This window comes from Plectropomus leopardus, chromosome 6, assembly GCF_026936395.1.
Source record: "Plectropomus leopardus strain MGB_pleo_1.0 chromosome 6, ASM2693639v1, whole genome shotgun sequence".
Classification (NCBI taxonomy): Eukaryota; Metazoa; Chordata; class Actinopteri; order Perciformes; family Serranidae; genus Plectropomus; species Plectropomus leopardus.
The window spans coordinates 49311-69912 of record NC_142181.1 but is presented as its reverse complement, the minus strand read 5'-3'; the positions used below and the strand labels follow the sequence as shown (position 1 = coordinate 69912).

The following is a 20602-nucleotide window of genomic DNA, read 5'->3' as shown; positions in this document are numbered from 1 at the left end:
GCCCTGCTCCGGTCCTGTCAGACTGCACGCGCCTCACCGCCGGTCCTCCGGTTCACTCTGACGGGACTCTGTTCTTCTGTTTATATTTGATTATATTATTATATATGATTATATTATATTATATTATTTTACTTTCATTTATTGTCTGAAATCCAAAAACAGATTTTCATCACAGAGAAGAAACCACAGATTTTATTATTATTATTATTATTATTATTATTATTATTATTATTATTATTATTATTATTATTATCATTATCATCAGTATTTAGTAATTTACTTTGTATTTTTGTCTCTTCAGTTAAAAACTGTAAACATTTTAAAATCTGAATATTTGAGGATCAGGTGTAGACGGTGCAGGTGTGATGGCGTCTCACCGGGTCAGGCGGCGGGTCAACAGGACGTGCAGTGATGGGTCACCGGGTCGTGCCGGCGGCGGACAGGCAGATCAGAGCGTGCAGTGGCGGCGGGCCCGAGTCACGGTTCAGTACAACCGCAGAGAGCTGCAGAGGAGGCTGGAGGTGGAGCGCTGGATCGACCGAGGACTGGACCTGCTGTACCGGGGCCGGGTCAGTACTGCAGTACTACTGCAAAACATTAAGACTAGCCGAGACAAGACGATAGATCAGATCAGACAAGACAAGACCAGACCAGACCAGACCAGACCAGACCAGATAAAATAAAATAAGATAAGACAAGACGTGATAGATAAGATAAGATAAGATAAGACAAACCAAGACAAGACAAGATCAAATCAGATCAGATCAGATTAGAGAAGATAAGATAAAATAAGACAAGACAAGAGAGGCAAGATAAGATCAGATAAGATAATTGTAGATTTGTCCCACGGCGGGTAAATCTGCATTATTCCACCAGCAAAGGGAAATCAAAGCAGGTATGTAAAAGATAAATGGAGCAAAAAGAAGAACATAAACAGTTTAAAAAAAGCAAAAAGTCAACAGTTAAAAACATATTTACAGCAGCTGCACATGGAGAATAACTGTAGGATTTTACTGCAAATACTGAAAGAAAAAGCCTCCTGCAGCAGCAGCTCTGAGCTCTGGAGACGAAACAGAGAAACTGTTAAACTGTAAAACCACATTGTAGAAAAGTAAAATAAAATAAAATAAAATAGAAATAATGTATTAATCTTGGAGAGAAATTGTTTTGTTACAGCTGCAGCAAATAAGAATGAACTGAATGAAATATTCGTTAAAAAGGGCAAAATAATGCATATATATATATATATATATATATACACAAAGGAAGGCACTTAACAAAGAATAAAATGAAATAACAATAATAAAGATATGTGCAGTACGTACAGAAAACAAACAAACAAAAAAAGCCAAAAAGATTAAAAAGATCAATAAAAAAGAAAAATGTGCAAATAAGTGTGCAGAAGTGAAGATGGATGTGCAAGTGAGTCCAGTACAGATGGTGAGTTCACCTGGCCCACAGGTGAGCTGTCAAAGAGTCTGATGATTGTTTGAACTCTTTGAGACAGCTGAAGGAGTCTGTCAGAGAACCAGCTGTCTCTCAGTGGTGTCATGAAGGGGACAATTGTTGATAGACGGCAGTTTGTTCGGTGACGCCTGTTTGTCTCTGACTGGAGAGAGTCCAGGTTGTGGCCCACGGCAGATCCAGCCTGGCGGATCAGTTTGTTCAACCTGCCGGCGTCCCAACTGATGCTGCTCCCCCAGCAGACCACAGCACCAGAGATGGCTCTCGCCACGCAGACTGGTAGAAGATCTCCACGCAGACTGGTAGAAGATCTCCACGCAGATTGGTAGAAGATCTCCACGCTGCACACACTGAGGGATTGAGCTTCCTCAGGAAATAGAGGTGGCTCGTCCCCTTGTGTACACATCGTCGGTGTGGGAACTCTAGTCCAGTCTGTGGTTCAAGTGGACAACTGAGTACTTGTAGTTCTCTACGAGTCCAGCCTCCTCACCCAGGATCTTGATGGGCATCATCGTGGTTCTGGTTCTGCTGAAGTCGACCACCATCTGATGATTCCTACCGCACCAATCCTCAAAGTCGTCCAACAACTGCCTGTTCCCTGACTCCTGTCCATTTCTGATACACCCAAAAACCGCAGAGTCATCAGGGAACTTGTTCAGAGCTGTACTGAAAATCAGAGGTGCACAAAGTAAACAGGAACGGCACCAGAACAATCCCCTGAGGTGCTCCTGTGTTACTGACTACCACATCAGAGATCGAGGAGACAGTGGACGAACTGACACCCGTCCTGAGCAGCTTCCCCCTCAGCAGGTCCGGTTGAATGGTACTGAAGGCACTTGAGAAATCAAAAAACATGATCCTCACAGGTGAGAGAGGGCACGCTGCAGCAGGTAGATGACAGCATCATCCACACCTATCTGGGGCTGGCAGGCGGACTGAAGTGGATCGAGTGCAGGTTTCACCAGTGGTCACTAGAAGTCGTCAAGGCCAGATGAGGTGGCTTTCTTCTGGACCGGTATGATACATGAGGTTTTCCATAGCACTAGGACCGTTTCCTGTAACAGGCTCAGGTTTTAGATATGTTGCAGGATTCCAGACAGCTGCGAGGCGCAGGACTTCAGGATCCTGGGACCGATGCCATCAGTGCTTTGCTCTGGTGAAGTCTCTCCAGGTGTCTCCTCACCTGGCAGATTGTCACTGTCATGTGGGATGGTGTGGTCCCAGAGGAGACTGAAGCTCAAGTGTGGGGGCAGTGATCTGGGGTGCTCGGCAGAGGTGGTTTGGGGTTAGACCAAGGTTGATTAGGTGCCTGAGAGTGTGTGGTGGACAGATCCTGTGTGGGACGGACCAGCAGGTGGTCACATTCAGCTTGTTCACCCCGTCCAGGTTTTCAGCTTCATGCCCCCCCGCACCTTCTTGGTGTTGAGTTTGCTCTGCAGCTTGTGTCTGGAGGCGTCCTTACACCCCCCAAGTCGCACCTTCAGGTCCTGCTGCACCCTTTTCAAATACCCCTGTCACCAGACCTGAAGGCTCTCTTTTTTACTTCAGGAGATCCTTCAGGTCACTGGTGGTCCAGGGCTTATTTTTGGGGAGACAGCGCACAGTCCGGGCTGGGATAGTGGTTTCCTTACAGAAGTTGATGTAGTCTGTGATTCCGGTAATTTCCTCCCCATGTGGACTCCCCAGTCCACACATTCAAAGCAGTCCTGCATCCGGAGTCCACGTCCTCACCATCCTCGTAAAAATAACATTTTACATCCAAAATGTTCCCCATGCTGTGGCTGAAGTACCAAAATATCAGCATCAAGAAAAACTGAAAGAGGCAGCAGAAGAATGATCAGTGAAATTATTGATCATTAATGTGCTGATCAGTTTAAAGGTGCAGCTCATTTTATTTGTCTCTAATATTACATCATCGCTGATTACTGATTATATTCTCCAGAAGCTGACGGCACCTCAGCGCCGCACTGTGTTTGTTTGTACGTATGTGATGAAAACAAGTTATTATTCTGCAGTACGACACCTCCAAATATAGTCGTAAACAGTTTGTGTTCCTGTTACAAACGTTTCAAACATTAAAAGCCGATATTTTTTTAACATATTAATGATATTTAAACATTATTTGAACATGATTTAAACATTATTTTAACATTATTTTAACATGAAATTAATAATATTTGAACATTATTTGAGCATGATCGATGTGGACACATTAATGTCTTTGTGTCTTCAGGAGGACGCGATGCCAGAAGGGGTGAACATTGACGAACTGTTGGACCTTAAGACAGATGAGGAAAGGACACAGAGACTGCAAGTAAATATCTATCTGTCTGTGTGTTTCTGTCTGTCTCTCCTCACAGTGTCTCATATGCCCTCCTCTCTGTCTCTGTAGGACGTCTTTCACTCCTGTAACAACAACACGGAGGTGAGAACCATAAAGAAGCAGGAAACCATCATCAATACTGATCGATGACTGAAGAGACACATGGCTGATTCGTGTTGACTTGTCCACTCCACAGAGACAAAATAAAACTAGTCTCATTAGTCCCATCTTTAATCCACCGTCCAATTATTGTCTTATCCAATGTCCAATAACTGTCTTTTCCACCGTCCAACAGTCACCAGCTCTGCTTTGGCCAAACAAATCCCAAATTCACAGTTGAAGATCTGGATGCAAATTAGATCTTGATCTCAACAGGCTTATTATCTGATTACATTATCTTTGTTGTCCCTCTGCTGTCCTCTGAGCCTATGTCTCCCTCTGCTGTCCTCTGAGCCTACATCTCTCCCTGTTGTCCTCTGAGCCTACGTCTCTTCCTGTTGTCCTTTGAGCCTATGTCTCTTCCTGTTGTCCTTTGAGTCTATGTCTCTTCCTGTTGTCCTTTGAGTCTATGTCTCTCCCTGTTGTCCTCTGAGCCTATGTCTCTCTCTGTTGTCCTCTGAGTCTATGTCTCTCTCTGTTGTCCTCTGAGCCTATGTCTCTCCCTGTTGTCCTCTGAGCCTATGTCTCTCCCTGTTGTCCTCTGAGCCTATGTCTCTCTCTATCAGTTAATGACCCGTCCAGCCTGTAGGGAACTCTAAGACATTGTCCCGTCTCGTCCTGTCAGGTCTTCATCTGTGAGCTGCTGTTAAAACTGGACGGTTTACAGAAACAGGATGATCTGCACGACGGCGGCATCAACATCAGCCCTGCCCACTCTGGGTCAGCTGACACGGATGCGCTGCGCTGAGACACTGGCCACCACCGCGACTGATCCCGACCCCGAAACCTCTTCTGGTTCTCCTGTCTCTCTCCTGGTTCTCCTGGTTCTCTCCTGGTTCTCCTGTCTCTCTCCTGGTTCTCCTGTCTCTCTCCTGGTTCTCCTGGATGATCTTGTATTGTTTGTACATGATTTAAATAAAGGGTTTGAAATGACTCTTCCTTCAGATGTTTTCTGTCATTCAAGGTTCTAAAATCTAAAGAAAGACCACGTCAAAGAAATGTCTCAATTCTCAAGCGTTTCTCCTGTCTCTCTGCTGTCTCGTGTCTCTCATGTCTGTCCCTGTCTGCCTCTCCCCTGTCTGATTCACGTCCGTCTCCTGTGTGTCTCTCCTGTCTGGTTCTGACCTCATGAGTCATGTGATCCAAGAAAATATAATAATATTTTGAAAAAAAAAACTTGAAACTTAACTTGATAAAATATTTTAATAAAAATACTGAATGATGGATGACATAATTGATAATCAAACAGATCAATCAAATGGACAATAAATCATCAATTAAATGATTGATGAAGAAATGTCAAAAGATGAATATTAATTGCTGAATAGATCAATAAATCACCACAAATCATAAAAACAAATAAATATAAACATACAAATAATAGACTAAAAAATCTTAAATATAAATAAAAAACATTCAAATAAAACAAACATTAATAGTTGACTTACACCCAAGTTGTTCTTACAGTTTTTTATCTATATTATTGTAATGATTATTTTTTGGGGCATTTTCTCTTTATTGGTGGGACAGTCAGAGACGGGGGAAGGACATGCAGCGAAGGGACACTGACCAGACTTGAACCCGGACGCTGCAGAAGCCTCAGCCATATGAGGCGCACCCCTGCATTTTTTATATTTTGATGATTTTTTGCTTTTACATTTTTGCATCTAAATTATTTTTTGTTTTTACATATTTTATACTTAAATTATTTTTTGTTTTTACCTTTTTTATATTTAAATTATTTTTTTGTTTTTGACATTTATGTATCTAAATTATTTTTTTGTTTTTACATTTATATAAATTTAAATTGTTTTTTGTTTTTACATTTTTTTACATTTTAAGTATTTTTTAACCTAAAGTGACTCAGTGTTTTTTACATCAACCTGCCAAAATAAAAGCTTTGATAACTTTATGCTTGGAAGAGTTTTCCTCAGCTGATGACATCATTCAGTATCCATGACGACCGGAGACGTCCCCTCACACTGAAACTGGACTGACCTGAGACACAGAGAGACAGTAGACACAGCAGGATGAGACCAGAGACAACAGAGACAACAGGATGTGACCAAAGACAGCAGAGACAGCAGATGGAAACCGGAGAAAGCAGAGGCACCAGGATGAGACCAGAGACAGCAGAGACAACAGGATAAGACCAGAGACAGCAGAGACAACTGGATAAGACCAGAGACAGCAGAGACAACAGGATGATACCAGAGACAGCAGAGACAACAGGATAAGACCAGAGACAGCAGAGACAACAGGATGAGACCAGAGACAGCAGAGACAACAGGATAAGACCAAATACAGCAGAGACAACAGAATGAGATCAGAGACAGCAGAGACAACAGGATAAGACCGAAGACAGCAGAGACAACAGGATGAGACCAGAGAAAGCAGAGACAACAGGATGAGACCAGAGACAGCAGAGACAACTGTATAAGACCAGAGACAGCAGAGACAACTGTATAAGATCAGAGACAGCAGAGACAACAGGATGAGACCAGAGACAGCAGAGACAACAGGATAAGACCAGAGACAGCAGAGACAACAGGATGAGACCAGAGACAGCAGAGACAACAGGATAAGACCAGAGACAGCAGATGGAAACCAGAGACAGCAGATGGAAACCGGAGACAGCAGATGGAAACCGGAGACAGCAAAGGCACCGGGATGAGACCAGAGACAGCAGAGACAACAGGATAAGACAAGAGACACCAGAGACAGACCTTGTGGTGGCAGAAGCCCTGTCCCAGGATTAGTCCCAGCAGGGAGTTGAGGATGTTGGCGGCACAGAGGACAGTCTGCAGACCGCTGGCTCCCCCCATCACGCCAAACAGGACCAGGTTCCAGAGGACAACCCCGCGAGGCTCGAGACAAACGCTGGACCACAGAGTCCTGTTGTTCAGGTACCCTGTATGACTGAGACAGAGACACAGAGGACACAAGTTTGAGACAGAGAGGACACAGGGCTGAAACAGAGACACAGAGGACACGGGGCTGAGAAGGAGACACAAAGGACACAGGGCTGAGACACAGAGAGGACACAGGGCTGAGACAGAGACACAGAGGACATGGGGCTGAGGCAGAGACACAAAGGACACAGGACTGAGACAGAGACAGAGAGGACACAGGGCTGAGAAGGAGACACAGAGGACACAGGGCTGAGACACAGAAGACACAGGGCTGAGACAGAGACAGAGAGGACACAGGGCTGAGACAGAAAGAACACAGGGCTGAGACACAGGGGACAAAGGGCTGAGACAGAAAGGACACAGGACTGAGAAAGAGACACAGAGGACACAGGGTTGAGACAGAGTGTTAGGCTAACATCAACATGTGCAATGTGTCTCACCGGTTGGGGACGGGCTGCAGCGGGACGCCCCAGGACGGACCAGAGGTGGTGTTGTACAAACAGAGAGGACCCTGAGACAGACCTGTGGCAGATACATAACAGCAGACCCCTGCAGCCAATAGACACCCACAGGAGGACATCACATGAGACAACATCTGGAGACAGAGACAGACACCTGAGTCAACATCTGGAGACAGTCATAGACACTGAGACAAAAAGCCGTGGAGACAGACAGGCGGTCTCACCTTGCGTCTGAAGGCCCAGCAGTCTTGGGTCCGGCTGCTCCGGTCAAACCGTCGAGCTGCGAGAAGAACCTGAAACCAGGACAGACAGTCCTTTATTTACTGAGAGACACGAGGACAGAGAGACACAGAGATGGACAGTAAACAAACTCTCTGTGAGTGTGTGTTTATCAGGGGACATGAGAGTGAGACAGAGACACACAGAGACAATGAGACAGAGGGACACTGAGACACAGAGACACTGATCGTTTCTTTATCAGACAATGTCAGAGTGAGACAGAAAGACAGAGGGACACAGTGACAGAGACACAGAGATTGACAGTAAACAAACTTATCAGACGACTTTAGAGCAAGACAGAGAGACATCAGAGGACACCTGAGGACACTGAGCAGGAGTCCCCAGGGGTGAGAGGTCGTGACCTCGGGGACACCTACCAGGAGCCCAGAGCCCCACAGGCCCGAGGTCCAGGTGGCCTCTCTGGTCACATGACCCTCCAACAGGAAGTGGATCTTCAGGTCAGGAAGCAGCAGCAGGATGTTGGACAGTATACAGACTATTGCCATGGCAACCAGGGAGACAGAAACACACCGCAGACATCTGGACACGCACATCTGAGGACATCAAAAAGTTAACACACACACACACACACACACACACACACACACACACACACACACACACACACACACCTGAGGACATGTTTAAGGGGTAAATTAAGGGTAATATAAAGATAAATAATGTTAAAATAAGATAAAGGATGTTACAATAAGATAATGTTAAAAGATAATGTTAAAATAAGATAAATATTGTAAAAATATAAATGTTAAAAGATAAAGGAAAGTTAAAATATAAAGATAAATACTGTCAAAATAAGACGATGGATTTAAAAATATAAATATCATACTAACAGATAGATATAATGTTAAGATAAAATGAATGGTGTTAAAATGAGATAAAAGATGTTAAAATGAGATAAGGAGCATTCAGTCGATCACGTCATTTCGTTGTGATGTTAAACAACATAATATTATGCGTCTTCACACTGAAACAATTATCTGCATTTATTCATGTATCACTTCAGTTCTGCTGCTGATCAATAAATTTAAATTATATTTTGACTTTAATCTGATTAAACAAAAACATCGAGTTAAATTAATCAATTTGTTCCTTTTTTATTATTAATGTCTCGTGTTCCTGCAGCTCAGTGGACAGACACCATAACCCTAACAACAATAATAAAAATGCTGTTAATAACAAAAACAATAATGGCAATAATAATAATAATAATAATAATAATAACATATAATAGTGATGTGTTGGTGCGAAAAGCTGAGAGCGCTCACCCTGCAGATGTTTACTGACAGATGATCCAGTTCAGAGTCTGAGGGACAAACTGAGACATTTATAACATGTGAGGACGTGAGGACACAGGAAGACAGCCTAGCGCCATATATGGAAACAGGAAGCATCCTGGACAAGCGTCTCTCTGTGAGAAATAAAGTGAAAATTTAACACTCAAGAATCTTTGAAGCTTTTCATAATGTCCTCTCATATATACAGAATTTACACACATACAGTTTGTATCTGATCTGGATCAGCATCTGATCCGGATTCCTGTCCAGGATCGGTCGGCTGTAAGTGTTTGTCTCACGACTCTGAGGTCACTTCATCTTTTTCTCTATTTTCAGCTCTCGTCTCGTTTTAGCTCCTGGCTGTGACTCAGCGAGCTGCTCCTGCAAAGGCTCATGGGAAACTGGATGGACAAGCGTGTGTCACATTCATGACTGTCACATGACGACACATTTGATTCAGAGTCAGCAGGTCTTCAGTGACCAATCAGAGGACTCCAACATGCCTGTCACGTTCACGCGCTGAATTGTTTGACCTGGATGTTTCCAGGACTTTTCCAGGACTCAAAGACCACGCATTCTCTGAAGTGATCATCGACCGCCTTATTGGTTCTTTTTCATTACTTTGTTTCAGCTTTTTTAACATCTACAATTTAAAAAATGTGGAATTCGGGACTGATCAGCTATAAACTGTAAAAACGTTAAAAAAAAAAATGTTTCTGATGGTCCTTGAACACATGCATCATTATGTAGATATGTGAACTAACTTCCATGACCTTTTCAAGGTTCCAGGAAGGACCCCGAAACCTCTCCGCTTTGTCTCCAGCCCTGAAAATGAAACAATGATCCACGGAGAGAAACCACAAAATTACACACGGGACGTTTTGTCCACCTCAACATGGCGAGGACAGACGCGGTGAGACGCCTCTGATCCACGAGGACAGACGTCAGAATGACTGAGTCATATGACCACAGTGAAGCCACAGAGACCTCAGGGCGGTGACGTAACTTCCTGTTGGACACCGACAGACAAACTACAGAAACACTCAGTATTTTTACCATCATCAAATTAAAAATTATATTTTGAAAAGTTTTTCTGACATTTTCTCACACGAACATTTTTTCTGAATTAATCTGTAAAATATCATCAAACTATCGTAGATATGAAAAAATATTAATTATGTTGCTGTTGAAAGTTAATTCGCAGCAGAATATTAAACAAAAGGCCCCAAAGTTTGAAACAACATGTAGCTCAGCGTTTTAAAGTTCAGCCGGAACAGATTATCGCTTCATGCTGCTGCTCGTCTACAGCTGGTGATTTATTTTAGTTCAAGCGCTGAAATATCATTTGATGCAAAACCCTTGAAAATCAGAACAATGAGTTTTGTTTTACAGGAAAAAACAAGTTTAAGTGAAGACCTTCAGAACATGAAGCATCTGATTGTTTGAACCAACAGATTAAAACGTCACTTCACCAGCCAAAAACTCGTCTGATATCAGATCAAAACTTTTTCAGCCATAAACAGTTAACCGCGTTATCGTAATCTGACTCCATGAACCAATCAGGTTACAGACTGGTGTCACCAGTTCAGTCTGAAAAAACGCCTCCCCTTCTGTTCCTGAAATATGACAACATGGTGATGTCACAGTGACCTCTGACCTTCGAATTCAGATCAGTTTGTCGTTGAATCTCACTGGATGTTTGTGCCAAATTTGAAGAAATCGGCGCAGCAGAATGTACTGTGAGCACTGACAGAGCAGTAGAATGTACTCTGGGCACCGACGGAGCAGAAGAACCTACTCTAGGCACAGATGAAGCAGTGGGACTTTAGGAGCGGTGAAGGTGAAACTGAACCGTTCATTCTGCAGCAGCTGCTCCTCTCATTGTTCTGATCAGCTCTGATCAGCTAATCAATTCTCCACTGCAAGAGTCAAACTGCTGCTCCGTCTGCGCTGCAATCAGGGACCTCAGGGCACATCAGGGTTCAGAGAGGGGACACAGAGTGATGATTCAGAGAGGGAACACAGTGATGATTCAGAGATAGGACACATAATAATGATTTAGAGAGGGGACACAGAGTGGTGATTCAGAGAGGGGACACAGTGATGATTCAGAGAGGGGACACTGATGATTCAGAGATAGGACACATAATAATGATTTAGAGAGGGGACACAGAGTGATGGACTGTCACTGTGTGAAATACGATTCAAGCTGAGCTCTGCTCAGTCAGTGAAATTCTGTGTGAAAATAGTCAGAAAAAGTTGCAAAAGTGAAAATCTGCTGACAGAAGCAAAGAATTCTGCCCCAAAACTTTATTTAAAACCAATTTATGTCAAACCAAAATCTGCCTGAACTTTACAGCATGCATCATCTGTTTCCTGTTCAAATACAAAACTAAGTACAGTCCTCGGGTGGAGCGGAGCTTCACTCTCACTATATGTTACATATTTATATTTCTCACACCAGCGTCAGTGTTGAGTTAGTATTGTCCCCAGTGAACTGAACCGTGAGACTGGAGGACATGGAGGACCACAGTGTCTCAGTCACATGTGGAGGGACACTCAGCAGTCCAAAAACCTTTGCCCTCGTAGTGTCTCCACAGTAACTAAAATAAACACTGCGGAGTTTCAGTTCAACTAAAAAAAATGTTTTTTATTGATTAAGAGGGAAAAGTGAAGAGAAAAAGACACCTGAGACTCTGGAACCCAGAAAGAGACACAGAGGGAGACAGGAGGAGACAGAAGGAGACACAAAGGGGGACACAGGAGGAGACAGGGGTTCAGCTGCTCAGGCTGGAGAACATCTCGGTCAGAGTGGCCTGTTTTCTGCCTCTGGAGGACGGGGTTGAAGACGAGGACTTCTTTGCAGAAGAGGGGGTTCTTGTAGAAGAGGAGGTCTTCATAGAGGAGGAGGTCTTTGTGGACGAAGGGGTGGAGGTCTTTGAAGTGCTTGTGGAGGTGCTGGAGGCACTCGTAGTGTTTGTGGAGGTGCTCCTGGAGGAGTCGGAGCTGGCGGTCTCCTCCCTCCCTCTGCTGGTCTGGCGGAGCAGGTATGGGTCAGAGGATCCTTTGCTTCGGTCGGTGGCTCTCAGCTTCTCCTCCTGGTCCAGCTCCTTCTGCAGGAGCAGAGCCAGCCGCCGGTCCTCCTCCTCCTGCTGTCTTCTCCTAAGAAGCTCCACCTCCCACTCAGTGACCACCTCCAGAGAGGAGGGACAGCCCTGTTTGGAGACAGACACCTCCTTGTCCTCTGTGGCATACAGCTCTGAACTCTTCCTCTTGAGAGTCCCAGGGTGGAGCTGGTCCTCCTCGGCAACTGAAGGAGGTGGTGATCTGTCTGTCTGAAGGCCATAATAATCCAGCTCAGGGAGGGCAGGCTCCTTCTGCAGCTCCTCAGCAGAGACCAGGATGTTCTCCTGGAAGTCAAAGATTCAGTTCAGCTTTATACAAACCTCCCTCTTTAGTGAGTCCTCCCTGATGAAAATAGGGGAGTCAGGAGGGAAGGCAGAGTGTACATACCAGCCCCTACTGACTGGACCAACCCTTGCAGACTGAGCCAGCCCCTACAGACTGAGCCAGTACATAAAGACTGAACCAGTCTCTAAAGACTGAGCCAGCCCCTACAGACTGAGCCAGCACATAAAGACTGAACCAGCACATAAAGACTGAACCAGTCTCTAAAGACTGAGCCAGTCTCTAAAGACTGAGCCAGTACATAAAGACTGAACCAGTCTCTAAAGACTGAGCCAGCCCCTACAGACTGAGCCTCAGCTCTGCAGCTGACACTCAGTACTAGACGTTGATGTTCTGTATGTTCCATATTTCTGCCTTCTGTCGTTTAATCTTACTCTGTTTGCTTTAACGCATTAACGTCACTTATTGTTTTACCTCTTTTTTTGTCAAATCTTTAGGTTGTAATTATTTTTACGTAAAATAATTCACATCTATACGTTTTTGTCTTATGTTAGGCATGACCCGCCCACTGCTGTTATTATAATTTAAAATTCTATAATCACTGTTAGTTATTAATGTTATTAATTCTATAATCACTATTATAGTCACTAATGTTATTCTTCATATGTCTATAATCACTGTTACAGACATAAATGTTATTATTCATGTCTATAATCACTGTTATAGTCACTAATGTTATTATATGTCTATAATCACCATTATATACATTAATGTTATTATTCATGTCTATAATCACTATTACAATCATTGATATTATTATTCATTTGTCTATAATCACTGTTATAGTCACTAATGTTGTTATTCATGTGTCTATAATCACTGTTATTATTGATGTTTGACATGTCTCTCTTTGACCTGACTGATCTGTAAAACACTTTAAGTATGACAATTAGCAAACATCAGAAGGGTTCACTGTCAGCTCTTTCTAATAAAACTGTTATTACTGTAAGAAATGAGTAAACAGAATGTTCAAGTGTTGCTCTCAGGTGTTTTCCTTTGTTTTTGAATCCAAAATAAATACAAAGTGATGGAAACCTGAATTATCTGTTTGGATTAAACTCACCTTGTTGGCCACAAAACTGCAGTCTGAGGACGAGCTGCTGCTGGACGGGAGAGGACACAAGAACCTGAAACAAACAAACAAACACACACACACACACACACACACACACACGCGTATCTTAACCATAATCATCATCATCACCATCATCTTCTTCACCATCACCTTCATGGTGACAGAGTCTGGTTATTAGATGAGTGGACTCACCTCTCCATGTGTCCTCCGCTGACCTCCTTCTTCTTCTTCTTGTGTGTTGGAGTGACGTCAGGAGGAGCGACAGGAGCAGAGTTCTGCGGAGGAAAATAAAACTCAGAAACTGAGAATAAAACTGCATTAAAATGTAAAAGAGAGAAACATGGAAACATGAAACGGAAAAAACAGAATCCAGACAGTTTACAGTATGTGAGTGCCCCCTGGAGTTCATCCAGAGGATTGACGCTCAGACAGAAGAAACTTCATTCAGACCAAGACACGGTCTGAGACACGTCTGTGCAGAGGCTGGGTGCAAATTTAACTTTAAGACGGCGATAATCAGTTTTATGTTCAGCACTGACCAGCTGGTTGCTCAGCAGTCTGGCCAGCCTCTCGTCGTCTTCACGCCTCCTCCTCTCCACCTGCAGCAACTCCTCCTCCTCCTGCAGCAGTCTCTGGATGTACTCCTCACTGGCCCTCCTCTCCGCCTCGTCCAGCGCCCTCCTCTCCTCCGTTAGCTGACAACAACAACAACAACAATGTTTAATAACAGAGTCACGGGTTCATCATCATCTGTCTCTGACTCTGAACAACAACGACACCAACTGCTCAAACAGATTAAACTCAACTTCAAATACGGATAAAATCTACCTCAGAATATTTTACATCACATTATCAAATCTGTGAATTAAACAACCAAAAAAAACACAAGATACTAAACAGACAGTTAGTAATATAACTGTGTGCACCAAAATGGCGGCGCGCACGGACGCAGCGGCTCACGGCTCTCCCCTTCGGTGCTCTTTTTTGTATTTTATTCTGGTATGTTTGTGTATCTTTTCGTGTATTCTCCCCACACACGCTTCGGAGACCCTCCACTACACCCGCCAAGACCTGGTGGATATCGGCTACCGACACAAGGTAACCATCTCGAGCGACTTCCACCGCCACCACAATATACCAGACGAACTAGCGAGACTGCTGGGCTCTCCATGGATTGTTGTTGGGTCAGGGAAGCGGCGCAGGCGGAGGAGGGAGAGGAAGCAGAAGCGAGGCTGCAGGTCCGGCCTCCTGCTAAGGCTAAGAAAACAACCCCACAAGCCACCCCTCCCGAGCCTGTATCTCACCAATGCCAGATCCATGACACACAAAACGGACGACCTGGAACTACAACTAGCGGGAAATCGCTACGTTCGTGACTGCTGTGTCCTCATCATCACAGAGACCTGGCTCAACCCGAGGATCCCCGATGCTAGCGTGCAGCTAGCTAGCCTCTCACTGCATCGCCGGGACCGGACCAAAGACTCCGGTAAGAGCAGAGGAGGGGGGCTCTGTACCTACGTGCATGAGGACTGGTGCAACAACAGTGTAATTATAGACGGACACTGTTCCCCTGACATCGAGTACATGTCTGTAAGATGTCGGCCTTATTTCCTCCCGAGAGAGCTAACAGTGGTGGTCGTCACGGCTGTTTACATTCCACCAGACGCTAACGTTAACACGGCGCTCTCTCTCCTGCTGAGCGCCATAAACGAACAGCAGCGAGCTAACCCCAACGGCGTCCACATCATAACGGGAGACTTTAATAAGGCCAATCTAAAGACTGTACTCCCGAAATTCTACCAACATGTCGACTGCCCAACAAGAGGAGAAAACACGCTGGACCATGTATACTCCAACATCAAGCACGGTTACAGAGCCATGCCCCTCCCCCACCTCGGACAGTCAGACCATCTCTCCCTGCTGCTCACCCCGGCATACACCCCCCTCAGACGCAGATCCAGGCCCACAACAAAGACAATAACAACTTGGCCTGAGAATGCACTTAGCGAGCTCCAGGACTGTTTTGAACTGATGGACTGGGACCTATTTGAACACCAGGACCTGGAAGCATTCACAGGATCAGTACTGGACTACATCAAGTTCTGTATGGAAACTGTGTCTGTGGTCAGAACCATCCGGGTTTTTCCAAACCAGAAACCATGGATGACCACCCAGGTCCGCTCTCTCCTCAGAAACCGCGACTCCGCCTTCAGGTCAGGTAACAGAGCTCTTTACAGCACAGCTCGAGCTGACCTGAAAAGAGGAATAAAAAACGCCAAAGCGGACTACAAGAGGAGGATAGAGTCCCACCTCGCCAGCAACAGACCACGGGAGGTGTGGCAGGGATTACAGAACATCACAAACTTCAGAGGCTGCACTGCTACACCGGGTGATATGAGCATGTCGCTGGCAGAGGAGCTTAACTGCTTCTTTGCCCGTTTTGAATCACCACAGCAACACCCATCTGATCCAGCCCCACCCACACCAGGTCCCAGCACCCCCCCACTCACTGTAGAGGAGCACGAGGTGAGACGGGTGCTCCAGTCAGTTAACCCCCGGAAGGCCGCTGGCCCAGACGGAGTACCTGGCAAGGTCCTCAGAGCATGTGCCCACCAGCTGTCCCACATCTTCTGTAGGATCTTCAACCTCTCCCTGGCCCAAGCAGTCATCCCCACCTGCCTGAAATCTACCACAATCATCCCTGTCCTTAAAAAGACGACACCCATAACCAGCCTCAATGACTACCGTCCTGTTGCCCTCACACCCGTCATCATGAAGTGCTTCGAGAGACTGGTCCTACAGCACATCAAGGACTGCCTTCCCCCCACACTGGACCCGCACCAGTTCGCATACCGGGCGAACAGATCCACGGAGGACGCCATCGACATAGCTCTGCATGCAGTACTGTGTCACCTGGAACAGCAGCAGAGCTACGCCAGGATGCTCTTTGTGGATTATAGCTCGGCATTCAACACAATAATCCCGGACATTCTGACCACCAAACTGACCATCCTGGGCCTCCCTCCCCTCACATGCAGCTGGATCAAAGACTTTCTGACCGACAGACCCCAGACTGTGAGACTTGGCCCCCACTTCTCCTCTACCCGGACACTGAGCACTGGTTCACCACAAGGCTGCGTGCTGAGCCCCCTCCTGTACTGTCTCTACACCTACGACTGCAGTCCGACCAACAGTACCAACATCATCGTAAAATTTGCCAATGATACCACTGTGGTCGGGCTAATTTCACGGGAAGATGAGACAGCCTACAGAGAGGAGGTCCAGAAGCTGGCGACCTGGTGCTCAGACAACAACCTGGCACTAAATACCGCAAAAACAAAGGAGATCATTATGGACTTCAGGAGGAACAGAACTGACCTGCCCCCCCCTACATCAACGGTGAATGCGTGGAGAGGGTCCACACATTCAGGTTCCTGGGAGTCCAGATCTCCGACGACCTCTCCTGGACCGACAACACCACAGCGGTCATCAAGAAGGCTCAGCAGCGACTACACTTCCTGAGAATCCTCAGGAAGAACAACCTGGACAGGAAGCTGCTGCTGGCGTTCTACCGCTCGTCCATCGAGAGCCTGCTGACCTACTGCATCACCACCTGGCACGGGAGCTGCACTGAGGCTGACAGGGAGAGACTACGGAGGACAGTCAGAACAGCCCAAAAGATCATTGGCTGCCCTCTCCCCTCCCTGGAGGACATATACACCACCCGGTGCCTCAGCAGAGCACATAACATGATCAAGGACAGCTCACACCCTGGCGCTCAGCTGTTTGACCTGATGCCCTCAGGCAGGCGCTACAGGTGCATCAAGGCAAGGACAAACAGACTGAGAAACAGTTTCTTTCCGAGAGCCATCACCACCGTGAACTCTCACAAATAACCACCCCGGACACCACAACAGACAATAGACATTATACATCACATCCCTACCTCAATCCACCGGGTGCACACCCTAATTATCTTCCATGTGCAATATATTTCCTGTGCAATATATTTCTATCTGTGCAATATACTTCACATACTGTGCAATATGTCATGCAATACACCGAGTCGCTCTACTCATATTTATTATTTAACTTATACCTCCACACCCATGTACATAGCTGTATATAAGTCTATTTTTTTTATATTTTCATTTCTATCTCGTACATAATTCTGTAAAAAGCTTTTGTACTTTGCACTGAAGGAATGGAGAAGGTCTCCAATCTCGTTATACACTGTATAATGACAATAAAGAGCATTCTGATTCTGATTCTGAATAAGACTGAAAAACAAGAACACAGTCATTATATATAATAATTATTATTATCATTATTATTAATATTGTAAGTAGACTTAACTTACTTTGGTGACCTGATCCTCGTATTCTCTCTTCAGCTCTCCAGGCTGACTGACCCTGGGAAAACTCACTGAGACTACAAACACACACAGACACACAAACACACACAAACACCAGGGATCAATGAAAACTGTTAACCTGATTAGCCTCATCTTCTGTGGAACCATCTTCCAGTTTCCGTCCAACAGGCAGACACTGTCTCCAAATTGGAGAGCAGACTTAAAACTCTCTCCTCTTTGATAAAGCTTATAGTTAGGGCTGGCTCAGGCTTTCCTCTTTGATAACGATCACAGTTAGGGCTGGCTCAGACTCTCCTCTTTGATGAAGCTTATAGTTAGGGCTGGCTCACACTCTCTGCTCCTCTCTCCTTCATGTCCTATTCCTGCAGATCACTAACTCATCTTCTCTGATGGTTGTTTTGAGGAGTTGTTACCCCTCATCAGATGAACAGTATTACGGTATGTCTGTGTGTGCAGTCGGTACCTGCAGGGTCATCCTCGGCGATGGCGTCCTGCCCGTTTTGGCGGCGCTGACACTGCAGAGGAAAGCTGGTCTGGATGTGAGTCCACAGCTTCTGGTTGACCAGCGTATTGTTCCGGCTGTTCTGGCGAGCCCACGTGGACACTCTCTTCCTGCAGAGCGGGCAGCACAGCGTAGCCTTATCCACCGACTCCAGGAAGCACTCCTGACAACATCCCATAATATGTTAATCAGGCAGAAAGACACAGGGGTTGTATTTCCATGACAACACAATGGTCTCACTCTGGATTCAGAGGAACAAACAGATCATCTTTATTCTGCTGCAGTTTGTTTAAAACAGGAAGTTTTCTGCTGAAGCAGAAACTGATGACCAAAAACTGCAGTTAAAGATTTAAAGTTTCAGACAGACGCAGAGGTCATGTGAAACCTTCAGTGACACACCTGGGAGGTAAGGGGGACGTGTGATACCTTGCAGAAGGTGTGTGTGCAGGGCAGAGTCACCGGCTCCATGAAGATCTCCAGACAGACTGGACAGCGGCAGTCGTCCAGAGATAGCTCCGCCCCTCGTCTGCCTGACACCGGCGCCATCTTCCTCCTCTTCTTCTTCTGTGGTTATTTGCAGAGGGAGGAGTCAGCACATCAACCCTCAGACAAAACATGGTGTCACTGTACCATGGCAGTCTGTGACGGTGTATGATGGTCTGTGATGGTGTATGATGGTCTGTGATGGTGTATGAGTGTCTGTGATGGTGTATGATGGTCTGTGATGGTGTATGAGTGTCTGTGATGGTGTATGATGGTCTGTGATGGTGTATGAGTGTCTGTGATGGTGTATGATGGTCTGTGATGGTGTATGAGTGTCTGTGATGGTGTATGATGGTCTATGATGGTCTGTGATGGTGTATGATGGTCTGTGATGGTGTATGATGGTCTGTGATGGTGTATGAGTGTCTGTGATGGTGTATGAGTGTCTGTGATGGTGTATGAGTGTCTGTGATGGTGTATGATGGTCTGTGATGGTGTATGAGTGTCTGTGATGGTGTATGATGGTCTGTGATGGTGTATGAGTGTCTGTGATGGTGTATGATGGTCTGTGATGGTGTATGAGTGTCTGTGATGGTGTATGATGGTCTGTGATGGTGTATGAGTGTCTGTGATGGTGTATGATGGTGTATGATGGTCTGTGATGGTGTATGATGGTCTGTGATGGTGTATGAGTGTCTGTGATGGTGTATGAGTGTCTGTGATGGTGTATGAGTGTCTGTGATGGTGTATGATGGTCTGTGATGGTGTATGAGTGTCTGTGATGGTGTATGAGTGTCTGTGATGTTAGCGGATTTTTTTGTGCAGCGGGAATGAGGCTAATGACGCAAACTCTGACGTCAAACCAAGCAACGCAAGCTAAAAATAAAATAACAAACTAATCAAAAACCAAAAAAGATTTTTTTTTTCCTGTCGACACGTAAACACTGAACATAGACTGTCTGATCCGTCTAACTTTTAATCGAAATGATTAAACCGTCAGGCTGCTGACTCACACCGAGCACAACAACAACAACAACAACAACAAACAACAGCAGGGGAAACTTTGAGACAACTAGCTGCTAATGCTAACGTTGTATTACCGGAAGTCTGGACAGGTGAGCAGGGTACAGGTAAACATGTGTAAACGTTACAGTTAAAAGCGTTTCTCGCCTGAGCTCCGCTCACCTGAACATTCCAGTTAGTTAGCTTCAAAGCTAACTGAGCTAGCACACAGCCAACTTTATGAGCTAACAGCCGCTGAGGTTGCTAGCTGCTAACAGTTAGCTGCTAACAGTAAGCCCACGGGTCTCACCTTTAATTCTCCAACTCGGCTGGAGCTGCTGACCGGAGCTTCCACCGGGAGCCTCGGGGCCTGTGGGAGCACTGCTCGGGGCCTGTGACCGGTCACCGGGAGCTTCCGTTACCCGCTAACGGCACCGTTTTCCTCTGCCTCCGGCTGCCGCGCGAACCAACAGTTGACACAGTGCGCCTGCGCACAGACCGTGTGCCGCCTTCATGTGCCGTGGTAAAAAACAGTTCCGGTACAGAGGTTCCGGAACGGAGGCGCTCAGGCCGCAAGGTCATAGAAATGAAATAAATAAAAGTAATTAAACATCAATTAAATAAAAACCGGAAGGAACCTGATTTACTGTTTAAATCTGTCGTTGTTTATCACTGAGAACAAGAGTTTGATATTGTTATTATCATAAATACTACTAATAATAATTATTAATACAAATAATAATTATTCCTACAAATACTACTACTACTACTGCTAATAATAATAATTATTATTATTAATACAAA

At 45.4% G+C, this 20602-nt stretch overlaps 3 protein-coding genes across 4 annotated transcripts; 1 reads left to right on the top strand and 2 right to left on the bottom strand.

The window, feature by feature from the left end:
* Window positions 1-10: 10 nt before the first annotated feature.
* On the top strand, window positions 11-4880 carry LOC121939911 (protein phosphatase 1 regulatory subunit 14A-like). The gene is made up of 4 exons (XM_088078367.1): window positions 11-569; window positions 3698-3778; window positions 3857-3889; window positions 4572-4880. Exons 1-4 carry the CDS (start codon window positions 366-368, stop codon window positions 4692-4694), a joined length of 441 nt encoding a protein of 146 aa, XP_087934493.1. The 5' UTR covers window positions 11-365; the 3' UTR covers window positions 4695-4880.
* Window positions 4881-5130: 250 nt separating this feature from the next.
* On the bottom strand, window positions 5131-9794 carry LOC121939077 (transmembrane 4 L6 family member 1). The gene is made up of 7 exons (XM_088078366.1): window positions 9117-9794; window positions 8885-9027; window positions 7976-8152; window positions 7544-7612; window positions 7299-7453; window positions 6673-6865; window positions 5131-5944 (listed from the first exon to the last, which is right to left on the bottom strand). The coding sequence occupies exons 2-7, from the start codon at window positions 9008-9010 to the stop codon at window positions 5924-5926; spliced, it is 741 nt and encodes a 246-aa protein (XP_087934492.1). The 5' UTR covers window positions 9011-9027; window positions 9117-9794; the 3' UTR covers window positions 5131-5923.
* Window positions 9795-10171: 377 nt separating this feature from the next.
* rnf168 (ring finger protein 168) lies at window positions 10172-20419 on the bottom strand. 2 transcript variants are annotated; one of them, XM_088078363.1, is made up of 8 exons: window positions 20109-20419; window positions 18713-18877; window positions 18275-18476; window positions 17797-17867; window positions 13976-14131; window positions 13629-13711; window positions 13425-13488; window positions 10172-12303 (listed from the first exon to the last, which is right to left on the bottom strand). In XM_088078363.1, the coding sequence occupies exons 2-8, from the start codon at window positions 18857-18859 to the stop codon at window positions 11671-11673; spliced, it is 1356 nt and encodes a 451-aa protein (XP_087934489.1). In that variant the 5' UTR covers window positions 18860-18877; window positions 20109-20419; the 3' UTR covers window positions 10172-11670. The 2 variants fall into 2 exon arrangements, with proteins under 2 accessions (XP_087934489.1, XP_087934490.1); XM_088078364.1 differs by having other exon boundaries at window positions 18740-18877; window positions 20109-20402.
* Window positions 20420-20602: the final 183 nt, after the last annotated feature.

Excerpts from the sequence above, each read along its gene's own strand:
- LOC121939911 (XM_088078367.1), top strand. The coding sequence starts at position 366 with ATGGCGTCTCACCGGGTCAGGCGGCGGGTCAACAGGACGTGCAGTGAT. Across the intron at positions 3,779-3,856 it reads AAAGGACACAGAGACTGCAA|GACGTCTTTCACTCCTGTAA; the intron begins GTAAATATCTAT and ends CTGTCTCTGTAG. Across the intron at positions 3,890-4,571 it reads CCTGTAACAACAACACGGAG|GTCTTCATCTGTGAGCTGCT; the intron begins GTGAGAACCATA and ends TCGTCCTGTCAG.
- LOC121939077 (XM_088078366.1), bottom strand. The coding sequence starts at position 9,010 with ATGCTTCCTGTTTCCATATATGGCGCTAGGCTGTCTTCCTGTGTCCTC. Across the intron at positions 7,454-7,543 it reads GCTGGGCCTTCAGACGCAAG|ATGTTGTCTCATGTGATGTC; the intron begins GTGAGACCGCCT and ends CTCTGTCTCCAG. Across the intron at positions 6,866-7,298 it reads CTGCAGCCCGTCCCCAACCG|TCATACAGGGTACCTGAACA; the intron begins GTGAGACACATT and ends TCTCTGTCTCAG.
- rnf168 (XM_088078363.1), bottom strand. The coding sequence starts at position 18,859 with ATGGCGCCGGTGTCAGGCAGACGAGGGGCGGAGCTATCTCTGGACGAC. Across the intron at positions 17,868-18,274 it reads CGCCGAGGATGACCCTGCAG|TCTCAGTGAGTTTTCCCAGG; the intron begins GTACCGACTGCA and ends GTGTGTTTGTAG. Across the intron at positions 13,712-13,975 it reads GACTGCTGAGCAACCAGCTG|AACTCTGCTCCTGTCGCTCC; the intron begins GTCAGTGCTGAA and ends TTTCCTCCGCAG.